Source organism: Rattus norvegicus, chromosome 8 (assembly GCF_021556685.1).
Source record: "Rattus norvegicus strain SHRSP/BbbUtx chromosome 8, alternate assembly SHRSP_T2T, whole genome shotgun sequence".
NCBI classification, from domain to species: Eukaryota; Metazoa; Chordata; class Mammalia; order Rodentia; family Muridae; genus Rattus; species Rattus norvegicus.
In genome coordinates this window covers 37,434,487-37,454,625 of record NC_141541.1, presented here as the reverse complement: position 1 = coordinate 37,454,625, position 20,139 = coordinate 37,434,487, and the positions used below count along the sequence as shown (strand labels likewise).

Genomic DNA, 20,139 nt, shown 5'->3' with positions numbered 1-20,139 from the left:
GGGATGGAAGCAATTTTCCTGCAGTGTTACCTAAACTTCAATGCCAAAGAATGCACCATAGCCTATGCACATCTGCCCACTGACGTCTGAATATGGCTGGGGAGAAGGGGACCCTAACCTGAAAAGCTTTTTTTCCTTCATGTTATTTTTCCTGTGTTCAGAGGAAATAAAAAATAAATGTTAATCTGGAAACTGCTAATCCACCTCCTAGGATCAACTATTCTTGCCATCTTTTATTCTAGATAAACCAGAGAGAAGAAGGGAAGAAACAGGGAGAGAAGGTACCTAAGGCAAGCAGAGGGGCTTGAAAGTTAAGATGTGTCCCTGGTTCGCTGAGCGGTAATATCAGCTCAGGTCTCCTTCCTGGGACTCTCGCAGGGTAGCTGGCCTGTGTGTCCCTGACAGCCCACGGTGCTAACATACATCTGCATGTGGTCCCAGCATTCAAGAGGCCGAGAAGTCAAGGCCATGCTGGTCTATACAGTGAGACTCCTCCCCTACCCAACCCAAAGAGGGGATAAGAACCTACACACTGTTGTACCCAAGGAGACATTTCCATGGTTGGTCCTGACCTTTACACACCACCCTTCTGTTGGACAGAGCAGCAGAAGGAGGAAGGGTATGGAACTGTGGCTTCTGGGTTATCTCTTTCCTGGATGGTATCACAAGGACCCTGTTCCTACAGCAACATGTCAGCCTGACTTCACTTCTGGAAAGCCACGGCCACAGTGAGACACAAGCATTGAAGGCAGCTCTGGGGTTGCCATGCTTACTGGCTTTGCATATCTGCCAGCCACATCCATGTCCACGCCCCAGACTCATGAATGAGACTTGCAGTCCCAGTTACTGGTCTCCTGAGGCCATTTCTCAACTGCTTAGCATAGACCTGGTTCACACCCCCGGGGCTCCAGACTCCTTCCTTTGCCCTTGCTCCAACATGCTCTGAAATTTCAAAGCTTCTTCAATTCTCCATCCTTGGTCCTGCCCCCATCCACCTACCCAAATGGATTGTGGTTCCAGTGAACCTCTGTCGCCCAGAGCAGAAGCTGGTACTAAGAATAGCGCCAGTCATGGGAAAGGGGAGCTCACATGTTAAATGTGACTCACAATGGCAGGCCTGTCTGGGGCCCCAAGGCAGTCAACGGTGCCCTTCACCATGCTGCCCCTCGGTGTCACACATCAGGAATCCAGTCGCATCATTGGGAAACTATGTTGCTCCAGTGGAGCTCAGAGCCACAACAACAGAAGGGTCCCTGTTAGAAGGAGGTCTTCCAAGGCGGGGCATGAAGGAGCATAGGACACACACCCACAAGCCCAGCTCCCATCTTGCTCCCATCTCCTGAGTAAACTTCATACCCTTCTGTTCTTCTCAGCCACCCCAGCGAGGGAATTTCCTGACAGCTTTTCCTTCTCAACCTCAAGATGAGAGGAAAATTCTTATACAGTGCTGGCAGTCCTAGCTTGCAAAGCACAACCCAGACTTGAAAGAAGTGCATGGAGCAGCCTGGGCCAAGAGACAACACCAAAACCACTGCCCTCCAGGGGACCCTAGAGAGGCCACAAATCAGAGGCAGCCTCACATAAATCCCTGCTCATCCGGGTCATATTTTATGTTCCTTGTCTTTACCTAGAAATTGCAAGACTTCACGTCTATGTCAATGACTGAATATTGGCATCTCCTGTGTTCTGGTCACCGACTCTGAGGCTAAAAGTTGAAGTAAGCTAGGAATAAACCTTATTAAAGTGTGTGTGGGCACGTGCATGAATGTCTGTCTTGATTGGTTATGGCTTTCTGGTTGTTTTTGGTTGTTGGTGTTTACAGAATTGAGTAGGCAAGTTTTCTAAGACCGAGCCATGCCCTCAACTATGAATTACCTATTCACATAAGCATGCATGTATTTTGAGACAGACTCTCAGTACAGTTGCCCAGGTTGGCCTTGAACTTGTAAATCTCCTGCCTCAACACCCTGAGTAGTTGAGATTAGAGGCTTGTGCTAGCAAGACCAACTATGGCAACCCAACAGTGTCACCATCATCGTGTGTGTGTGTGTGTGTGTGTGTGTGTGTGTGTGTGTTTTCCAGACTTGCAGAATACCTGCCCATGTCTGTGATCTCAAAGCTGGCATGCAGCAGAGTATTAAACATCATGCTCTTCTACCCCATCTGCATTTACACTTCAAACACAGTTTACATCTTTCACCCAGGCCCTGGTAAGAGGCTAACACAAGACATGAGTTCATACAGATGGAGTCATCATTAGACAGCTGTTGTCCTGGCAGACTGTTCATATTTTCACTATGGCTCCTTTTTAAACTACCCCTCTAGAAACCTCTCTGGGGGTGTGGGGGGTGTGGAGGGGGTAGCATATGCAGAGGAAAGGAGATGACCTCAGGTGTCTGAGAGAAGCCACCCACCTGTGCACTGGCTGGCCAGAGAGCTCCAGGAGTCTTCCCGTCCTTTCCCTCCCAGGACTGAGTTTTCAGAAGTTCACCAACATGCCATGCTTTTTAGGTAGGTGCAGAGATCTGAGGACCAAACTCCATTCCCCATATTTGGGACGCAAGCACATTGCCAGCTGAGCCATCTGCCCATTCCCCCAGCCACGTTCACTGTGGTTCCTAGCACCAAGACTTGATGGTTTGCTCAAGGCCCATCAGTCTCATGATTGGAATATATGCTTCCCCCGGGAAAGTCTCTGTTCTCATTCCTGAAGCCTAGACAACACCTGATCGGCACACATCTCCCGGCTAACAATTCTAACACTGTGTGTTTTATCAAATGCCTTATCATATCTGTGGTGCCAGGCACGATACCTCAACATTTAATGGATGCGTTTGCCAAAACCATTATCCTCCAGGGCAGGTCGGGGGAGGAAGCATACAGGTTTGAAAGGTGCCAAAAGGCCTCTCTCTATTAAATTATCTTTGGGACCAAAATATGGATGACACCCAGGCTATGCTTCACCAACATGCTCCTCAAATAAAGCAGCCACACCTCTTGTCCTTAGGGGGTTCATGCTGCTCTAAGAAACTGAAGTCCTACAGTTCTACTCTCAAATTCAAATTGAATACCTCAGTGTGGATAGGATGGCGTATATATTTTAACCTATGAAACTCTCATGGTTGGTCACCCTTGCAACGGGGCTGACTCTGCCCTGAGACACATCTGGCAGGTGGCCCTGAAACAGCGAATAAGCCTGGCTTGCCCCTCCCTTCTAGCCAGGTGTCTCTGCCCACAGCCAACGGTGACAGCAAAAACAGAACACCGGAGTCCGGAAATGACCCGTCTGCTCAGCATAGCCTGCCATTTTATACCCGGGGGAGCACCTGTCTCTGAGATGGGGTGGGTGATTCCCGAGTCTTAGTTCACCCTTCTAAGTCATTTACAAACAACCCCAGAACCTTACTGTTTCCATGAAGTCATGGCGTTGAGGGATAATTAAACAGAAATCACCCAACAGTTTCTGGCTGTGTATCAGACTCAGCCCGAAGCTGCAGCAGGGCCTGTTCGAGGATGATACTGCTCTGTAGCTTGACCCTTAAGGCCTGGAAAGAACTTAGAAAAGAAAGAGCAAAGACCGTCTGATATTCACCTCAGTTCTATGCCTAGAGCTGTCACGTCCTGCTTCTTCTGAGTTAGGGCTTTCTGGTGCCACTATGGTATCCCACCTCACCACTAACATGGCCCAAATATGGTGCGCTCTACAGCCTTCCCACAATGCCTTGGCTTAGTAAGTCCCTGCTACCCTATACTCTATGAATATGGTCCTGTGTGGAAGACTCCAAATCAAGCGTAGTGAATGAAATATAAGCTCTACTAATGAAACTATTAAAGCTATACTTGCTAACCACAGTGGTGGAAAATAATATAGAAACCTACAAAGTCACACACACACACACACACACACACACACACGAATGCATGCACACATATATACACATAAAGCCTGCATGCATAGATGGTGACCCCTACAGAACTTTGATTTTTAATTTTTTCCTGGTTCAAATTGAAATACAATGCAAGTCAAACTCCCTGGGCTTTGTTTTCCTATTCCTAAAATGGAATAATAATTCTACTTCTCTTTAATTTACAGATATGTCCTAGAGAAACACGGCAGACATAAGCAAGAGCAAGGGAACGTGAAGAATGAATGTCAGAGCCGTGCAGACTGGGAAAAACACTGGAGTCATGCAGAAGAGGCGTTTGTCAAAACAGAATTCTCAAAGAAATGCCTGCGAATTCCCTAGATAAAATTTAGTAACGCTTCCAAGAATGAAATTGACCTTTCATGTGGCAACCTTCAGAAAAGTATAAAGTTGGAGATTTTTAAAAAAAAATTCAATGACATCTATGATAATTTTTAAAATATCTTAACAGAATAACCACTGACGATTCTGTTAAAGTTCAGAATGAGAATGAAACCCATCCTCTAATTAAGAGTGGGTACGCACCGTAAGAGGTAGCAAAGTGAACGACTTTGCAAGTGAACACATTAGGAACCCTCCTGGCTTAGGGAAAATTGGGTCACAGACAGACTTAGATCCTCTTTCCCACATGGTAGGTTTTCTCTAATCATTAATGTTCTGGCCAAGCCCTCCCCACAACCCCGCTACCGTCCCCGGTGTTTGCACAATCGTGGCTCTACATGGTCTATGAGTACTGAGAAGTGGGGTGCTTTGCGCTAGCCACCAGGCAAGCTGGCCACTAGGTCAAGTGAGCAGCAAGTGGCCACCCGGGGTGCCCCACCTGGCACTGTGTTTACTGAGACTCGGTGGGCTAGTGTGGCTTGGATTGGAGACGACAGTTACACAGTTTTCATGTGTGAGCAAAGACCTTTGTTTCTGCCGAGGCTCTGCACACCTGCGTGCATTCAAGTGTCCACAAGTGGGGGTGGGTAGCCCCAGGCAGAAGAAGACCGCCCCATTCTCTTAAAGGGGCTGCCTCCATTTATAATGTAAAGTTTAGATGAAGCCTCTTTCCTCTCAGCCCACCATAGATGTGCAGTTCAGCTTAACATGCACAAGAGTTTGCGCTGATGAGTGAGCCTCGAGTCAGGAAGTGGGTTTCTTTACAGCCTTTTCCTCCTGGTGTTTTCTAGGGAACAAACCTTTTAAGAAGTCACCAGAGATAGCTCAGCCGAGGTCAGGGTTAAGGAGTACGAACTGTGTTATAAACCAATGTCCTCTTGTTTTTCCCCAACCTATGTAGATACCTTAAAGGAAACACATTGCTCTGACAGCCAGGCAAGCAGGAGAGAGGATGAGTTGACTGATTAGTAAGAGTATGGACCCAAGACTCCAGACGCTATAAGTAACTCTGGCAGTCCAGCTCTGGGGGGAGTTAGTTTTGGGGGAGAGGGTCCTCTGCATTTTAGGGATGAAAAGCATTGCCGGTCCGGAGGACATATCGCGCGCATCAGTCTGTACTGACTCTGACAGGCACGCAGCCAGCAACTAGTTTATGAGCATCTTTCATGTCGGGGATTATAACTAGATTGGGGTGGAACATGAATATTAGCAACAGCATGGGGCTATAGGAAAAAAAAAAAAAAAAACCTTCTTGGTTCACCGTGATGCAAAAAGCTGAAAGTGTCCTGCCTACGCCTTTGAGGAACTGGGGCCAGAGGAGGAGGCTGGAGAGGCCTTCACAAGAAACTGCTCCACTCTGTCTGAATGTCAAACTCCTCCACAGAGCTGTGTCCTGCCACCTCTTAAATACCTCGGGTACAACCCTCCTCTCGGTCTAAACTTTCGAATTCAGTCATCCTAGGAGAACTTTCACTCTCTTTATCACCAGGGAGATGTGAGTCACACCGTTGGGTTCATTACACCCAACATTATGCACAGAACCCCCGAAGGCCTATGGTGGGCCACTGGGACCATGGACACACATGATCCTGAGTAGTGTCTTCCACTGGGCAGGCAGGGAAGCCATGCTAGTTTAAGATGCCACTTTTGTGTGCCGGGTCCAATGTGGCTGTCACACTAACTGCTGCTCAGGTGTCCTGCTACAGGGGACATTAAAGGCCTCCTCCGCCATGTCCCTATCAAGGCCGGGACTGCTGGGGACTTACAGTCGGGGACAGAGCTGTAATACAGTCCTGCTTCCACTAGGCAACTGTGGCCCAGCTTGGCTGAACTATTTCAGAGGCTGAGACGCAGACAGAACAGAGGAACGTCCTACCCAAACCTCCTTGGGTCCAGGCTCACAGCATGTCGTGGAGGCTTCTCTGCCTCCCCCTATTCCTTCCATGTCTTTGGAGATACTCCCACACACATTGTTTGCATAGCAGGCCATTCCTTTTTATCTGCTGCTCACCATGTTGGATGTTTTCCTAATTGTTAGCTAGACAACGTGCAAAACCTTGGGAAGCCTCTTATGCGCCCTGTGGCTTTAGTCTAGACATTTCCCTCCCCCTCAAAATCAACCCCACACTTATAAAAATGAGAAAAGCAGAAGCTTCCGCATATGGCTTTGGTGGGAAATTAACAATATTACTATCTGAAAGGGTCCAGGACACAGTAGGTGCTGGTAAACATGGAGCACACTGGGCTGCATGTTGGATGGGGCCTAACTAACATTAAAGATCTTGCTTTGCCCCCATAGATTCTGTAAGTGAAACATATCTCCTGACCTGGAAGAACTAGAATCATACTGCAAAGAACGAAAAAGTTGGAATTAATATGGGGCAGGAATGACCATACTTCCTAGGTGCCCAGCACCATTCTGCATGGCTCTACGAATTCACTTATCCGCACGTGCTTATGAGATGGGATCCATTTGTTACCTCAATTTTCAGACAAGGAAAACGGGGCACAGGGTTGTGAAATTTCCCAATATAACACAGCTTGGTGGTTGCAGAAGCCAAGTCTGTGCCCATGCCCTCTACAGGTTATAGCCTCATGGTAGAGCACCTCAGAGCAGCCAGCCCCTCGAGTGGCTAAATTGACTTCACTGTGAAGTCATGCTTGAATGGCAGATGTCACTGAAGCCATGGTGGCATCAAGTGAATCTCACTTTGGACCTGTGCACGGGAAGAGGGGTGCTCTTCTGGAATTGGGCCTCTGTGCTGAGCGGTGGTTTCTCCACAGCAGAGACAGAAGAGTGAAAAAGAGACCCCACTGGGCAGAGCTGGAGAATCTGGGGCGTGTCAGAGGCAAGAGGGCCTTTCTAAGCCCACCGCTTAAGGACAGCCAGGCTTGGGCTGATGTCTCACAAGCACACTGGCTACACTTGGCTCAATGGAAACTTCCTGCTTCAAAGGCGGAAAAGGTGGAGCTGCACACTGGAGTCAGAGTGGCATTCCCAAGCAGACACCACCCAATCCCCTCATGCATAACGAGAGTTGGTTAAAGGAACAGCGACCCCCAAATTGTGAGACTCCGAGACTTCTCTAAATCAGACAGGGGAGCTCTTCCCAGAACAGAGAGCCAACCTGTTAATCCAAACTACAGGCAGGTCTCAGAGAGGTGCGAATACCCCAGGGGTATTTCTCCACAGACTGGAAAGCAAGTGCAAAGACAGTGTGTGCAGTACTAGCTCAAGGCTCCGAGGAAACGCCACCAACCCTGGCCTTCAAAACTATGAGGATAAATAGGGAACCGCTCTTCCCATAAAATGTTAAGCCAGTCAGAAACAAAAAGTTAACAACCCTGTGTGGCCAAAGCCTCCAACCATAGGAATTCCTCTGCTGGTGGAGAATGATTAACTGTTGCACCACACCAACCAGTTAAGAGACAGGAGCTACGAAATGGTTCTTCAGGCTGCAGAGAGCCGCTCTCCTCCCACCTTCGTCCATTTTCCTCCCTGATACTCCAAAGCGATTCTCCATTGACCTACTGCTAACCAACCCAGGGCTCTACTAAGACACTCAAAGTCACCCTCAGAAGCCCCTGGGACCTGCCGTAGACTGCATAGTGGCGAGAATCAGTCCCTCAGGCCTCAGGGCTACTGTTGGGCAGGAAGATTCCATCCACTTTCCTGCAGCCACCTCGGCTCAAGAAGGAAAATGGTCTGCATCCTTCTTGTTCTTAGTTTCCTTCTTCCCTATGGAGACAATGCCCAGGGACACTCTACACTCACACCACACTGCCCCCGGCAAGACTAGGAGTTAGCTCCAACCTTGCCAGGCCAAAGGAGCTCAGGTAAGTCGTTACGTAGCATCCCCGGCTTCTAGAAATAAGGCTCAGTGCTCAGTGTTTGCAGCCAGGGTCTCCCCCTATCCTGACAGGTTGGCCTATCTCAATGCTGGCCTCCTCTCATTGTCGTATGCCAGCAGGGTTTGCTTGGAGAGATTACATCAAGAGCCCAACTCAGGGTAACATGGTAGAGAGCTCCACCTTTCCTAACCTATGTTTGGAATATCTGAAATCTATACAGATGCGTGCTACATTACAAACTTAGCAACCCATCTCCCTTTTCCTCATTGCTAGCTAGGGCCCATCGAGAGCTCCCCAACACTGTCACCATCTTCTGCCCTAGTACACGCAGATTAGTTCGCAACTCAGTTTTCTTCAGAAGACTGTGGGTGTAGGTGCTATTCCAAAATCACAGGCCATGTCCTGAACTGAGTGGCTCGGCAGACCTTCCTTTTGTCACCAACTTGTTTATTTTCTCAAATGTGTCTTAACAGTAGCTTTAGGTTCCTGAACCCTAAAACTCAACTACAATAAGACCTCGGGGTTGTGATTTTGACCTGGGGATTTGTGGGATTTTAGACTGACCTTCCTCTCATCTGTGAAATGGACAGAATAGCATTCATTCTGACAGAAGGCAATTTATGAGAACCCACAGGGGGATGTCTTGAGGCTGCTATTCCTCTTAGTATGATTCCTGTTAGTGTGGATTTCTCTCTCTCTCTCTCTCTCTCTCTCTCTCTCTCTCTCTCTCTCTCTCTCTCTCTCTCTCTTTCACACACACACACACACACACACACACACACACGTACACACAAAACTCAGTGAGAGAGGGGGAGGTCGAGAGAGAATATCAAACATTCTTTTAAAACGATCATTGATGAGTGACTTAAGGTATAGAGTCTTTCCAGGCTCTGGGTGAAAAGAAGACTTTCTTCCTTCATAGTTACAGCTTAGTGGGTGACAATATACCCAGACATGAATTACCAGTAGGTCACCTGCAGTAGAATGGGCCTTTATTGGTAACCGTGACTAGGAAGATGGAAAAAAGTTCATTGATGGTGATTCACAGGCCAAGAACTCTGGACTGAAGTCAAAAGCAGCTCTTGCCCTTCCCCCTTCCCCTCAGTCACATGTATGGAGTGTTAATTAGTGACAAGAGGCCACTGGGTCATAATCCCTCTGCGTAGGACATGGAGATACTCAAGGAGTGTCCTCATTCCTTAACATGAAGAGCAGATGGTGCATTCAAGCAAGGCATACAGCACTTAAAATTCATTGAGGAACTACCTCCTTGCAGAACAAAACTACCTGACCTCGGATGAAGCGTGTTCTTTATGCTTAGTTTTACCATCTCTAAAATGGGGCCAGATGGACAGGGAGGAAAGGAGACTACTATTTCATAATCCAGTATAGTATTTCATCCCTACACCCAAATATATTAATTGAACAAGTGAATGTCACACATTGTGCTCGACACAGGGGGAAAGGACCCATAGTCATAACAAATTGACTATCTCAGCATGTGAGCACACACTGAGTGCTTAGCGTTTTTCTAAGGTCTAAAGGGAATACAGGAAACAGTGGGCCGGCGGCTCTCTGTGTTGTAATTTGAAGGATTGAGAATGCATCTATGAACAAGAGAAAGCAGAGCTTTGCGATTGTACGGTCTGATAACCGGAAACAGTAAGGTAAGGAGGTACATTCTGGAGGAAGCCAACATTGCACTTGATGTATTCTTCACTCAGCGAACAGGCAGGCTTTCAAGACATGTTATCTGCCCCCACATCTCGACCTAATTTAACAAGTTGCCATGGGAGCCCTGCTAAGGTTGATGCAATTTTCTTATCTTTGAAGGAAGAATGTAACTGTGCGAGAGAATGTGAAAATTCCGTTTCTAGCTAACTGATTTCCACACTTACAGTGCAGTAACTAAGCTATCACAGGAAGGAGGAGAGTGTATTCCTGTGGAGGCAGTAAGGACAGAAACCTCAGCCCCTCATCTAGAGATGTAGAAGATGCCTCCTCTTCCTCAGCTAGGTACATCTAAATACACGAATGCAGTCCAGGCCAGGCAGTCATGGTAAGCACATGCATGCAATCCAGGCCAGGCAATCATGGTAAGCACATGTATGCAGTCCAGACCAGGCAGCCATGGTAAGCACATGTATGCAGTCCAGGCCAGGCAGCCATGGTAAGCACATGTATGTAGGTAGTCCAGACCAGGCAGTCATGGTAAGCATGTGCATGCAGTCCAGGCCAGGCAGTTATGGTAAGTACATGTAGGTAGGTAGTCCAGGCCAGGCAGCCCTGGTGCAGAAGTCTGAGTGCCCGTAGTATAGGTCACACACAAGCTACAGCAATTGAATTTGGGGACATAAAAGGGATCAGAACCAGAGACAGAAAGCTAGTGCACTGTTTATACACAAACAATGTTTACGTCAAAAGCACTGCCAACAGTTACAGAGTGATCTCCACTTTTCAAAGTGCTTTTCAAATGTCAGCTCATCCTAACACGCTTGCATAATGCTAGACATGCATTTGCAGACACTCTAGCTGTCCCCTCAGGTAAGAGGCAGGACAGATGCGTTCCTTCTCTTGTTCATCTGTTTCTGAGAAGGGGCCACCAAGCCACAGGCTCAGAGAACCTGGAGTGGAGGCAGGAAGTGTTCCCCGAGGACAAGAGCTCATGGGAAAAACCGCCAAAATTCGGTGTGCTATCTATGACATGCATAACAAATCCCTACTTTCATTTGGACCACAGCAACAAGAGATTGTAATTCAAATCTAAGGACATTCAGAATAAACTGGGTAAGATGGCCTGGGGGGGGGGGGTGCGTCTTATTCTTACCCAGTTAGTGCTCATTTGCTGACATAATCAATTTATTACAAGTAGGAGTTTCTTCTCACCATGTCTAGCACAATGTCTAGCACTCATTTAATTAATCGATTTGGTTCAACTGCATTTCACACATCTCCCACTGTCAGGATAAGGGTGAACAGTTCTACTTCACTAAAGTAGAAAAAGGTACAAGGTAAATTTGCCTAAAATCACACAGTGTGTTAGAGCTGGGAGGGAGCTCAGAGAACTTCTGGTTTCTGGTCTATTGTTCTCACCACTATTTGAGTCTGAAAAAGTTAAGCCCATAATTGTAAAGAGACGGAATCTAAATGTGGACATGTCTTCATTTTTCTTATTCCAATTGGAATAGCTCAGTCTTTGAGAAAGTAAAGTGATGATCCCTTTCCCATCTCCTCTCCTCTCCTCTCCTCCCTGGCTGTTTTAATCCCTTATCCCATGGGGAGAAGGAGGGAGAGAAGACTGGAAGGTAGGAGAGAGGCAGGCAGGGAGAGAGGGACAGAACCTATCAAACGACTTTCATACCAGAATACCGTCAGTCATCTGCGCATTACCCCTGCCTTCCTCTTCCCCTCAGAGCAGTCCTCTCCCCTCCCTCCGCTCTCTCATTGCATCCAGGTGGAGGAGTCGAGTCTCAATGTCAAAGTCTCCCACTCTTCTACACTTTGAAAGACTTCTTGTACTGTTTCTCATCTTCAAGGAAAATGAGTAATCTCCCAATAATCTGCTCTCCAGAGAGAGGAAAAGATCCTCTTGAAATGTACCAAGTCCCTCCTACTAATATCCTCAAAATAAAAGACATTTAGATACTTCAAAAAAAAGAAAGAAAGAAAGAAAAAGAAGGGTCTTCAAGTTTGTCTTTTCCTCATGAGTCTACATATGGTCCTTGCTGTCACTCCCAGTCACAGATGTATTTCCTGGGCACTCTTTGATACAGTGACTCCTCTAGCTAGGGTCTTTGTGGAATGCGACCCAGAGAATATATTCTTGATCTAGGAAGGAGGGGTAATTTCTCTACATGTATAAATTTCGCTCTTAAAGATCAGTTAATTTTCAGAAAGATACCAAGACTACCCTAGCCCACTTGGGGAAAAAAATCAGTTATGGCAGCAGAAACACCACGTCTGCTGCCCATCTTCCGTCACACAGAGCCCTCGCTGTCCAGCTGAAGACATCTTAAGAGGACGGCAGTTTAACATCTGGCTAAGGAAAGTTAACCTAGGCTCTTGACAACACTGCAGTCTTGCAGAGAGGATCTGACGCTTAGCATGCTTATTATTCAGTGTTTTTGATTTTTTCTCAAACTATTCCCAGTCTCCTGGGCTAAATGCACAGGAGCTGCTCCTCATCGGAGCAGGGAACGGCCTGGCTCTACTCTCAGCTCCTCTGTCGAGGCCCCAGCTTGGTGAACTTCGTCCATCCTCTGGGTTCCTTCTGAAATCACTACTACTCTAATTAAAGCTTTCACGCCTGGAAGAAAACCAATCATAAAGTGTAGCAGTGGTGGTGGTGGTGGTTTTGTTGTTGTTACTGCTATTGTAGCTGTTGTTGTTGTTGTTGTTGAGTGTTTTGCTATGGAAGCCCAGAATGGATCCGGATAGGGCTTAGAACACAGTTCCTAAATTCAAACAGCAACCATACTATGAAACTCGCCAGCATGCAGGCCATTCAACTCCGCCTTTGAGAAAGCCAGCTTCTGGTTTTATATTTGAAAGGGTCTCCCCAGAGCAGGCAAGCAAAAGTCCCTCCATTCTACCCACAAGGCAGTTTCCAGAAACTCCCAGTCATCACAGGTCCCTTCCCCAGATATGAAAGAAATTCGAAAGTTAAATTCCCTATCACTTTTAAAAATGAGCCCTTGAGACAGAATGATACTATTGGCTTCCAAAAATCAGTGGCTTGAGACTAAAGACCCTTGAGAAACATCTACTCTTCACAAAAACAAGAAGGGGTGCCCTTGGGTCTCTGTGCCTTACACTTGACCCAGCCCACAGAAACATGCAATTAGCCACCTAGACAGGGGCTGGGTGCCTACCTGTGTAGCCAGCCAGGGCAGCAGCAGGAATGACAGGCTTGTCCTTGTTGAGGTCAGCACGGTCACGCACATAGTCCTTGAAGGTGCCCTTGGGCTTGTGGTTGGGCAGGGCAGCGGGATAGTCCTCGGAGTCGAAGCTGTCATAGGAGGGGACACGCTGCAGGCTGTTGAAAGATGACTGGCTGCTCCAGGACTGGGTGAGACGGTCACAACTATCGTAGCTCTCTATGCTCTCAAAAGAGTCCTGGCCCCCGAGTTTACCTGGAGGTAAAGGAGGAGGTAGGAAGAGGGCAGGGAAGAGGGGTTGGGAAAAAACAACTGTGAAATCCCTCTTATGGAGGACAGATTGCTAATCAGATCTGGAGAGGATGAAGGGGGAGAGGGCCCAGGGATACAGGAGTCCCGGAAGTCCTGAGTCTACACTGTGGGAAAGAATGTTGACCTGGCCATAACGTCAGAGCTGCTGCCACTGCCTGGCTTCTAGTTCCTAGCATGGTGACCAAAGTAAGGTTCTATTCCTCAGATCTGTCATGAGGACAGAACCTCAAGAACTCTAAAGCCAGAAATTTAGAAGCTTCGAGTGCTACTTGTCGTGAGATTTCTGGTTAATACATTAGATTTAATAAGTTAACAAGAAAAAAAAATAGAACACTGTCAGATTGATTTTTTTTTTCAATTCCAGTCAATGAAATGATTTCAGAAGGCCCAATTTGGCAAAATACTTTGATCATAAGAAAAAAATATTCTATTAAACTAAGGGTAGATTGTCCTTCCTTGACCTTGGAATTAAAGCATTACCTTTTAGGTACTTTCTCTCCAAGTACTAACCCATTCCTTTATGACCTCTCAAATGGAGAAAAAAGTTATGGGGTGCCTTCAAGAACAGTAAAACAAAACCCAGCAAGGTTCAGTCGTTCTTGTCGGCAGTAAACCATATCAGTTACCCTCTGCAGTAGAGTTAAGAACCTGGAATTCATACTCCAGGGGCAGGAGCAGCAGAAGGGATGGCTGAGGAGTGGAAGCCCAGAGCAGGGTCAGAAACCCTTCACTGGGTGAGTTGCTTAAGGCATTCTGAACCGACCACAGGATCATGCAAGCTCCCTCTTTTCCCAAACCAGGTTATGAACAGCTGCTGTGGTTGTGTGAGCACTCCTGGAGAAATCTCCATTGGCAAAAACACCATTGAAAGAGGGGGCTAACAAGGAGACGTCAAGAGGAAAATAAATACGTTGAAGATCCATGAAGGAACATTTGTTTTTATGTCCAGTGATCAGCTATTTCTCGGGCAGCTAGAGGAAGACCTCAGGAGATGGGATGGCCACTCCTACCCAACATGAGCCAAGAGATGGAAAGGTGTGAGAAAGGCGGCTGCAGAAATACCTTCAGATCAGTTCTCAATTGTGAGAAGCTGGCTAAACCCTCAAAGTCAGGTGTCTTATCCAACCACATATCAGTGTGCTTCTGGCTGTGGATTGGTTAAGAAAGTAATATTGACACGTAAGCAGCTGCCCAAACACAAGGGAAAGATATTGTTCTCGAAATTAAAAAAAAGAAAACCCAGATAAACAAGTACTTCTGCTCTGGACATTCTGCCCCGCTGCTCCCTCCTGTACTGCTAAAGACAGAAATGTCGTATCTCACTCTACCCTCTGCTCATTTGCTCAAAAGAAGGCAGCGCTCAGAAAGCAAGCCAGAGCCTGAGGAGTGAGTGACCCAGCCTGCACCACATTAGTGTCTTTCCATTACTAGTCACATTAAATGTCTCAAGAAAGCAGCCCCCACACGGAATGCCACAGCCTTCTAAGCAGAGCAGAAACTTCCCTAGTATCTCATGAAAGGTGTGTTCTCGTGCTAGCTATGAACTCTACCTGTCATTCCATTTCACTCTAGCACAAATACACCAAAAGCCTAAGAAAGAAAACCCATGTTTCCACGAAGGAAGGCCTGCCCTCAGAGTCACCCATATGTAGGTATTCTCTATGTCTCCGTCTCTTGCTATTTTTCTATCTCTTCAGCCATTTTCATATAGAGGGCTGGGAGCTGAAAGGGCTTCATTTATCCTAAGTGCTAAAGTAGGCGTCACTACTCTCTTGCAGCCTCACCAGATGCCACTCGGTTCAGACTGTGGTTTAGAGCAGAGTGAAGCTTTCGTTTTAGTTCTTATTTCACAACCCTGGAGCTGGAAGCCTTCATGGACGGGTATTTTTTTCCAAAACATTGACTTGAATCCAAAAGGATTAGACACTTGGTTCTGCTTCCCTGTTCAATCCGGGAGGCACGCATCCATTCCCCAAGACTAGCACTGACCATCTTTTCCAAGGAAGGCCTCTGCAACGTTCTTCCAAAGCTAACTGAGTCCACGGAACAGCACTCTGAACAGAAGGGTAGCCCCACAGCCACCCACAGAAAAGACTTACACAAAGACGGGCCTCAGAGCTCAAACAAGTGGGACAGAGAAGTACTTTGTATACTATAACACAGAATCTGAATACTGCGATTATTAATAGTCAGCTAACAGTAATGTCTTCAGTCTAGACCAATCACAACAGTCAGAGTCAATGGCCCTTTGGCCGGACGTGTTACAGCACATTCTACCATGCAGCAAGCAGGCTTGCACAAGCTGCTCTTCCCCTTAAGTCTGTGACCTGAGCTTGGAGGAGGTGAACCACAGTAGAGCCACAAAGAAACACCTGACGTCCTTCGGTAAGGATCAGTTTGGGTTTATAATCATTAGTTAGGGTTTGGAGGGGGGGTGAGGACCCAAGAACCAAGAAGAGACAAGGGAAAGAAAAGGCATTTCCACAAATGCAAAACCGGCCACAACTGTAAAACAATATGATTACAGATCTACACAGATTTACAACATAGCTGAACCCCAAACCCACAACTCGGTCTCCGTAAATTTACAGAAAGACAGCCCCACGAGGAAGAAAACAGTGCTAAGGTTTCAACCTGCTTAAGAAGAAGTGCACAGATGCATACGCTTGAGGGTATGTATTTAAATAGACACGTACCCAAAAATAAAGGACGGGCAGAAAGGGGAAGACAGACCCGGTCCCACCCATTCCCTTTGGTTTGAAACACAAACAACCTAGGAACGTAAGCGGGACAACCTGCGTTCTGGTGTTGCAGGGGCTTTCCCTGTACAAGGCTAGAGAGCCACCCTAAGGCTTGCTGGGAGCGAGCCTGAGCCTGAACAGTTGATGAGCAGAACAGTAGGGATGGCTCACGGTGGCCATGGGGTAACTCTCGCCCTTTTAGAGAGCACTGAGCAGGTAGCACAGGGACCCACCCACTCTGTGAGCAAGAATCACTACCCGTATCTCTTCCTGTCGTAATACTTTCCCACCAGGAAAGTCATGTCTAGGCTTTTCAGAAACTCGTGGGCTTTTCCTGGATGAAGAAGCTCTCCTTCTAACAGACTACACAGGCAATCAGAACACGCTGCTTCTGGTCGTGAAATGTTCATGGCCTTGTCTTAAACATCAGGTGCTTTCTACCTTTGGGGCATCAGGTCAGCGAGACCTATTTTGAAACACTGACTTCACTGCCAGCCGCTGTTTTATCACTATTATAATAGCCTTGTCAACAAGAGTACCTTCTTTGGGAAGCCTTCTGGTCACCTTTTCCCCTGGCCTCCTAGCTAAATACATACTTTCACCACCCTGTTGATGAACAGTTCCAAATAAACCATTGGTTAACCATCTTGTATCTTCCCAGACCAAAGAAGTCCCAAGTGGCTACACGTTCCCAGGATGAGCAGCAAGGGTCATCTCAGGTACCTCTGTAAGAAACACACCAGGGCCTACAGTATGACCCAGGTGAACCCTGAAGGGAACGTCAAAGCACATGCCAAATTTCAAGAGGATTACGATCTCAGGCAAAAACTGTCTTTAAAAACCTGCGGCCTACCTTTCCAAAGCTACCTAGACGTAATCTGAAGGCAAGCCATTTTATCCTGATAATACGTTTGATGATAACTCCGCCATACCGAGTTCCATCATGGACCCCCGGTTCTTTGTCATCGGGTTGGGTAATTCTGAACTCCCATGGCAGACAGATCTTCATGTCTATACACTGTTTAAAACGAAAGGCTGAGGCTGATGGATGTGGGAGTAATAAGTAAGCAAAATGGGACCTGAACCATGAAGGAAATGAGGTACTTCTTGTACACCCAAGGAATCTGAAGGTAAATTGGACCTACCACGACTGGCTCTCCCCATGCACATGTTGTCTGGAGTTAACACTTCTTGCTTGATGGCAAAGTAGTCTGTCTGCAAGGTGTCTGTCTGGAGAGGGTCCCGGAGAATGACGGAAGGGTAGTCGTTCTCATACTTGAGGGACAGGAGTTCTTCCGAGCTGATGGGATGCAGCGTCTGATAGGACTCTGTGATGAAGCTGGGCTCTGAGAACTCTGAGGGAGGGACACACTGAGCATGCTCGATACCATAGCCTAGAGAAGGAGAGTGTTTACAATTGGAGACACTGGTGCCTTAAAGAAGTAAGTCCTACTACCTATCAAGGCCCCACCATGTGATGTGAGCTGACTCCCTTAAAAGAGAAGCGTGAATCCGGAGGACTTGGCTTCAACCTTGATGGCACAACTTGCTATCTGCAGCCCCTGATAAGGCACCTTCCCTTTGGGCCTTAATTTACTGGTCTATAAAATAAGGCTGATGAAGTTTCCCTCAGAGCACTGTGATGAAGAATAAATGAGGCTGTGTGTGTATATATGCACAGTGTCTGCAACATTTCAATAAACTCCAGATATGTAGCGAATGTAACTGTCGCCATTGGAGTAAAAACTATAATAAACCAGAAGATTAAAAAGAAAAAAAATCACACCTTTTTAACACTACCTTTGAAGTCAGGGTCATCAGAGAAGCCCAATGATCCTCTTTTTCTCTGGACACCTCTACAGGGTGCTAAGCTGTCACGCACTTTTAAAAAGTGCTTTCTACCATAGAATGTGACACTGCATGGAGCATGTGTGGGATCCAGAAGGATTCCATAGCAAATCCTATCCTCGTCAATAATAGGTAAAGAAAGCATATAAGTCAAAATCAAATCTGTAACCCAACCCTCTCCCAGTCACTAGAACACTGGGATTAAATAAGATCATAATCTGGCCAGGGTGTATTCCCTCCCAGTTGCAGGAACTCTGTAGACTGATAAGCACTCATACGAGCTTAATGCTTGTGCTTGGTGAAAAGTCATAAAATAAGTAACAAAAAGCAGAACATAATTAAGAAAATATTACTTTCTATGGGGTTATTAATAAAGCATCTGAGATCAACTAAGCCAGGGAGCCTTTCCAAGTTCTCGAACCATAAAGAGCCAAGAGACAGAGGAGAGTGGAAGACAGCACTTACTAATGAAGTAATCCGAGGTGTAACGGGATTCTGGGTAGGTAGGGTTGACTCCATTAACCTGATACGGTTTCACATCCTCTGTAAGAAACACACCAGAGAATAAAATAAAGATAGCATGCACGTGACAACTGACCTACGCGGATCTTACCCACAAGGACCCTGATAATCTCAACATTTTCTTTTATACGGAGTCTGCAAGCCCACAGCGGGAGTTGGTGTCTTGGTTGCCTGAACACAGCTTTATCTCAGGATGACATCAGAAAAGTATGGCTGAGTTTAGCATTTCAATAGCTGTGAAATGGGACTAGTCCACTTATCTTGGGAGGAAACCCATTGGGCAATCACTGAGGGTTGAGAAAAACCAGCAGCCCTCAGCCATGGTATCTCGGTGTTTCCCTTCAGGGAACTGAATCTTCAGGCTCCAGTCTGGGGATGCCTCAAGGACCATGATCAGAACCTAGCATTTAAACCGATCAACTGAAAACCATTTCAGAACACATTGCAGTCTTTGGGCAAGTAGGTATTTGTATCTTCCACTTTTTCAGATATTTGGATTTTTTTTTTAATCTGCTTTTCTCTTTGTTCTTGGAATTCAAGTTCAGGCCCAGACAAGAAGCAGGACACTGGTAAGGTGACTCCGCTCAGTGAACCGTGAGAAGCAACACAGCCAAACTGCCTCGATGCCAACTTCCTTGCGACTCAGAAAGAAATAAAGAGAAAGTGTAGCGGGGAGCAGAACTGTCATGGTGGGCTCAGGGTACTCTGGCTACCCTAGAATCAAATGCCTGAGCTGCTGACTGCATTGCTTTGCAAAGATCAATTGTAAAGGGAGACTGCTGATACAGTTTTTCCTCAGGTATCTGCTAGCCTGCCGAGAGCAAAGGCTGATGGGAAAACAAGTTTATGCCTGTACTCAAAAAGAGGAAAAAAAAAGTTCCCAGTTGAGATAAAATGATTAAACTCTGCTTGAGTGGCTTATCAGATTAAAACATCCCCTGCACCTTTGGCCTACAGCTCCACCCCGAGCAGCTATGTTCTCTGGCTGCCATGCTGCTCAAGTGAGATCACAGAAAGGACGCTGTTCTGCCTACAAGCATCCTGATCATCCACTCAGAAAGGTGAATCCCCAGAAAGACAGTCTTACTGCCTCAAGCGATGGGACACCGGCTGGGGTGACAGAATTGCCTCCTCACACGGACTCAATTACACTGTACTGCACTTCAGTTCCCTGACGGTACTCCCCTGCATAGAAGCAGTCCACAGTCTAATCCTGTCTTAGTAGCAGTTCCCTGTGAACGCACATTAGCACAGCAAGAACACTGGGTGGGAAGTGAAATTAAAACAGACTTAGAAGTAAAGTTTAACGTGTTGATCACTAATTGAGGGTAATTCCGAGAAAGAAAATCTATTTGGCAGCCCTTCAGAATCAAGGATATGAATGGACCATGGCCAGTGACAGACTGAGAGTACCCCCAGCTCCTGGTACACCCACTGTGGGAATTCATTCTGAGTTCAGAGAAGCATTGTATTGACAGACTATGTTTGGTTTCATGGTCTGGTGCAACCTGCTGTTGTGTTCAGAAGGCAGCACCAAGCCAGCGCTTTGAGGAGTCTACCACATCTTTCTTTTCCTCTTACGAGCAGGTCACTCAAGTCAGTGCCTAGTGGGGTCAGCACCAGTACAGTTCCTAGAGCTGTTGTCCTGTCCTGAGTAGCAGCACCCAGAGAGACCCACCA

At 46.8% G+C, this 20,139-nt stretch overlaps 1 protein-coding gene across 7 annotated transcripts in view; it reads right to left on the bottom strand.

Moving 5' to 3' along the window:
* The window catches only part of Ets1 (ETS proto-oncogene 1, transcription factor), a 121,753-nt gene that overhangs the window by 6,822 nt on the left and 94,792 nt on the right, over positions 1-20,139 (bottom strand). For 4 of the 7 annotated variants that reach the window (XM_087560404.1, XM_087560405.1, XM_087560407.1 and 1 more), the window contains 3 exon segments: positions 18,403-18,480; positions 17,235-17,483; positions 13,031-13,291 (listed from right to left, as the gene is read on the bottom strand). In XM_087560404.1, the coding sequence (XP_087416530.1) occupies positions 13,031-13,291; positions 17,235-17,483; positions 18,403-18,480 (588 nt within the window). 7 annotated transcript variants of the gene reach the window in all.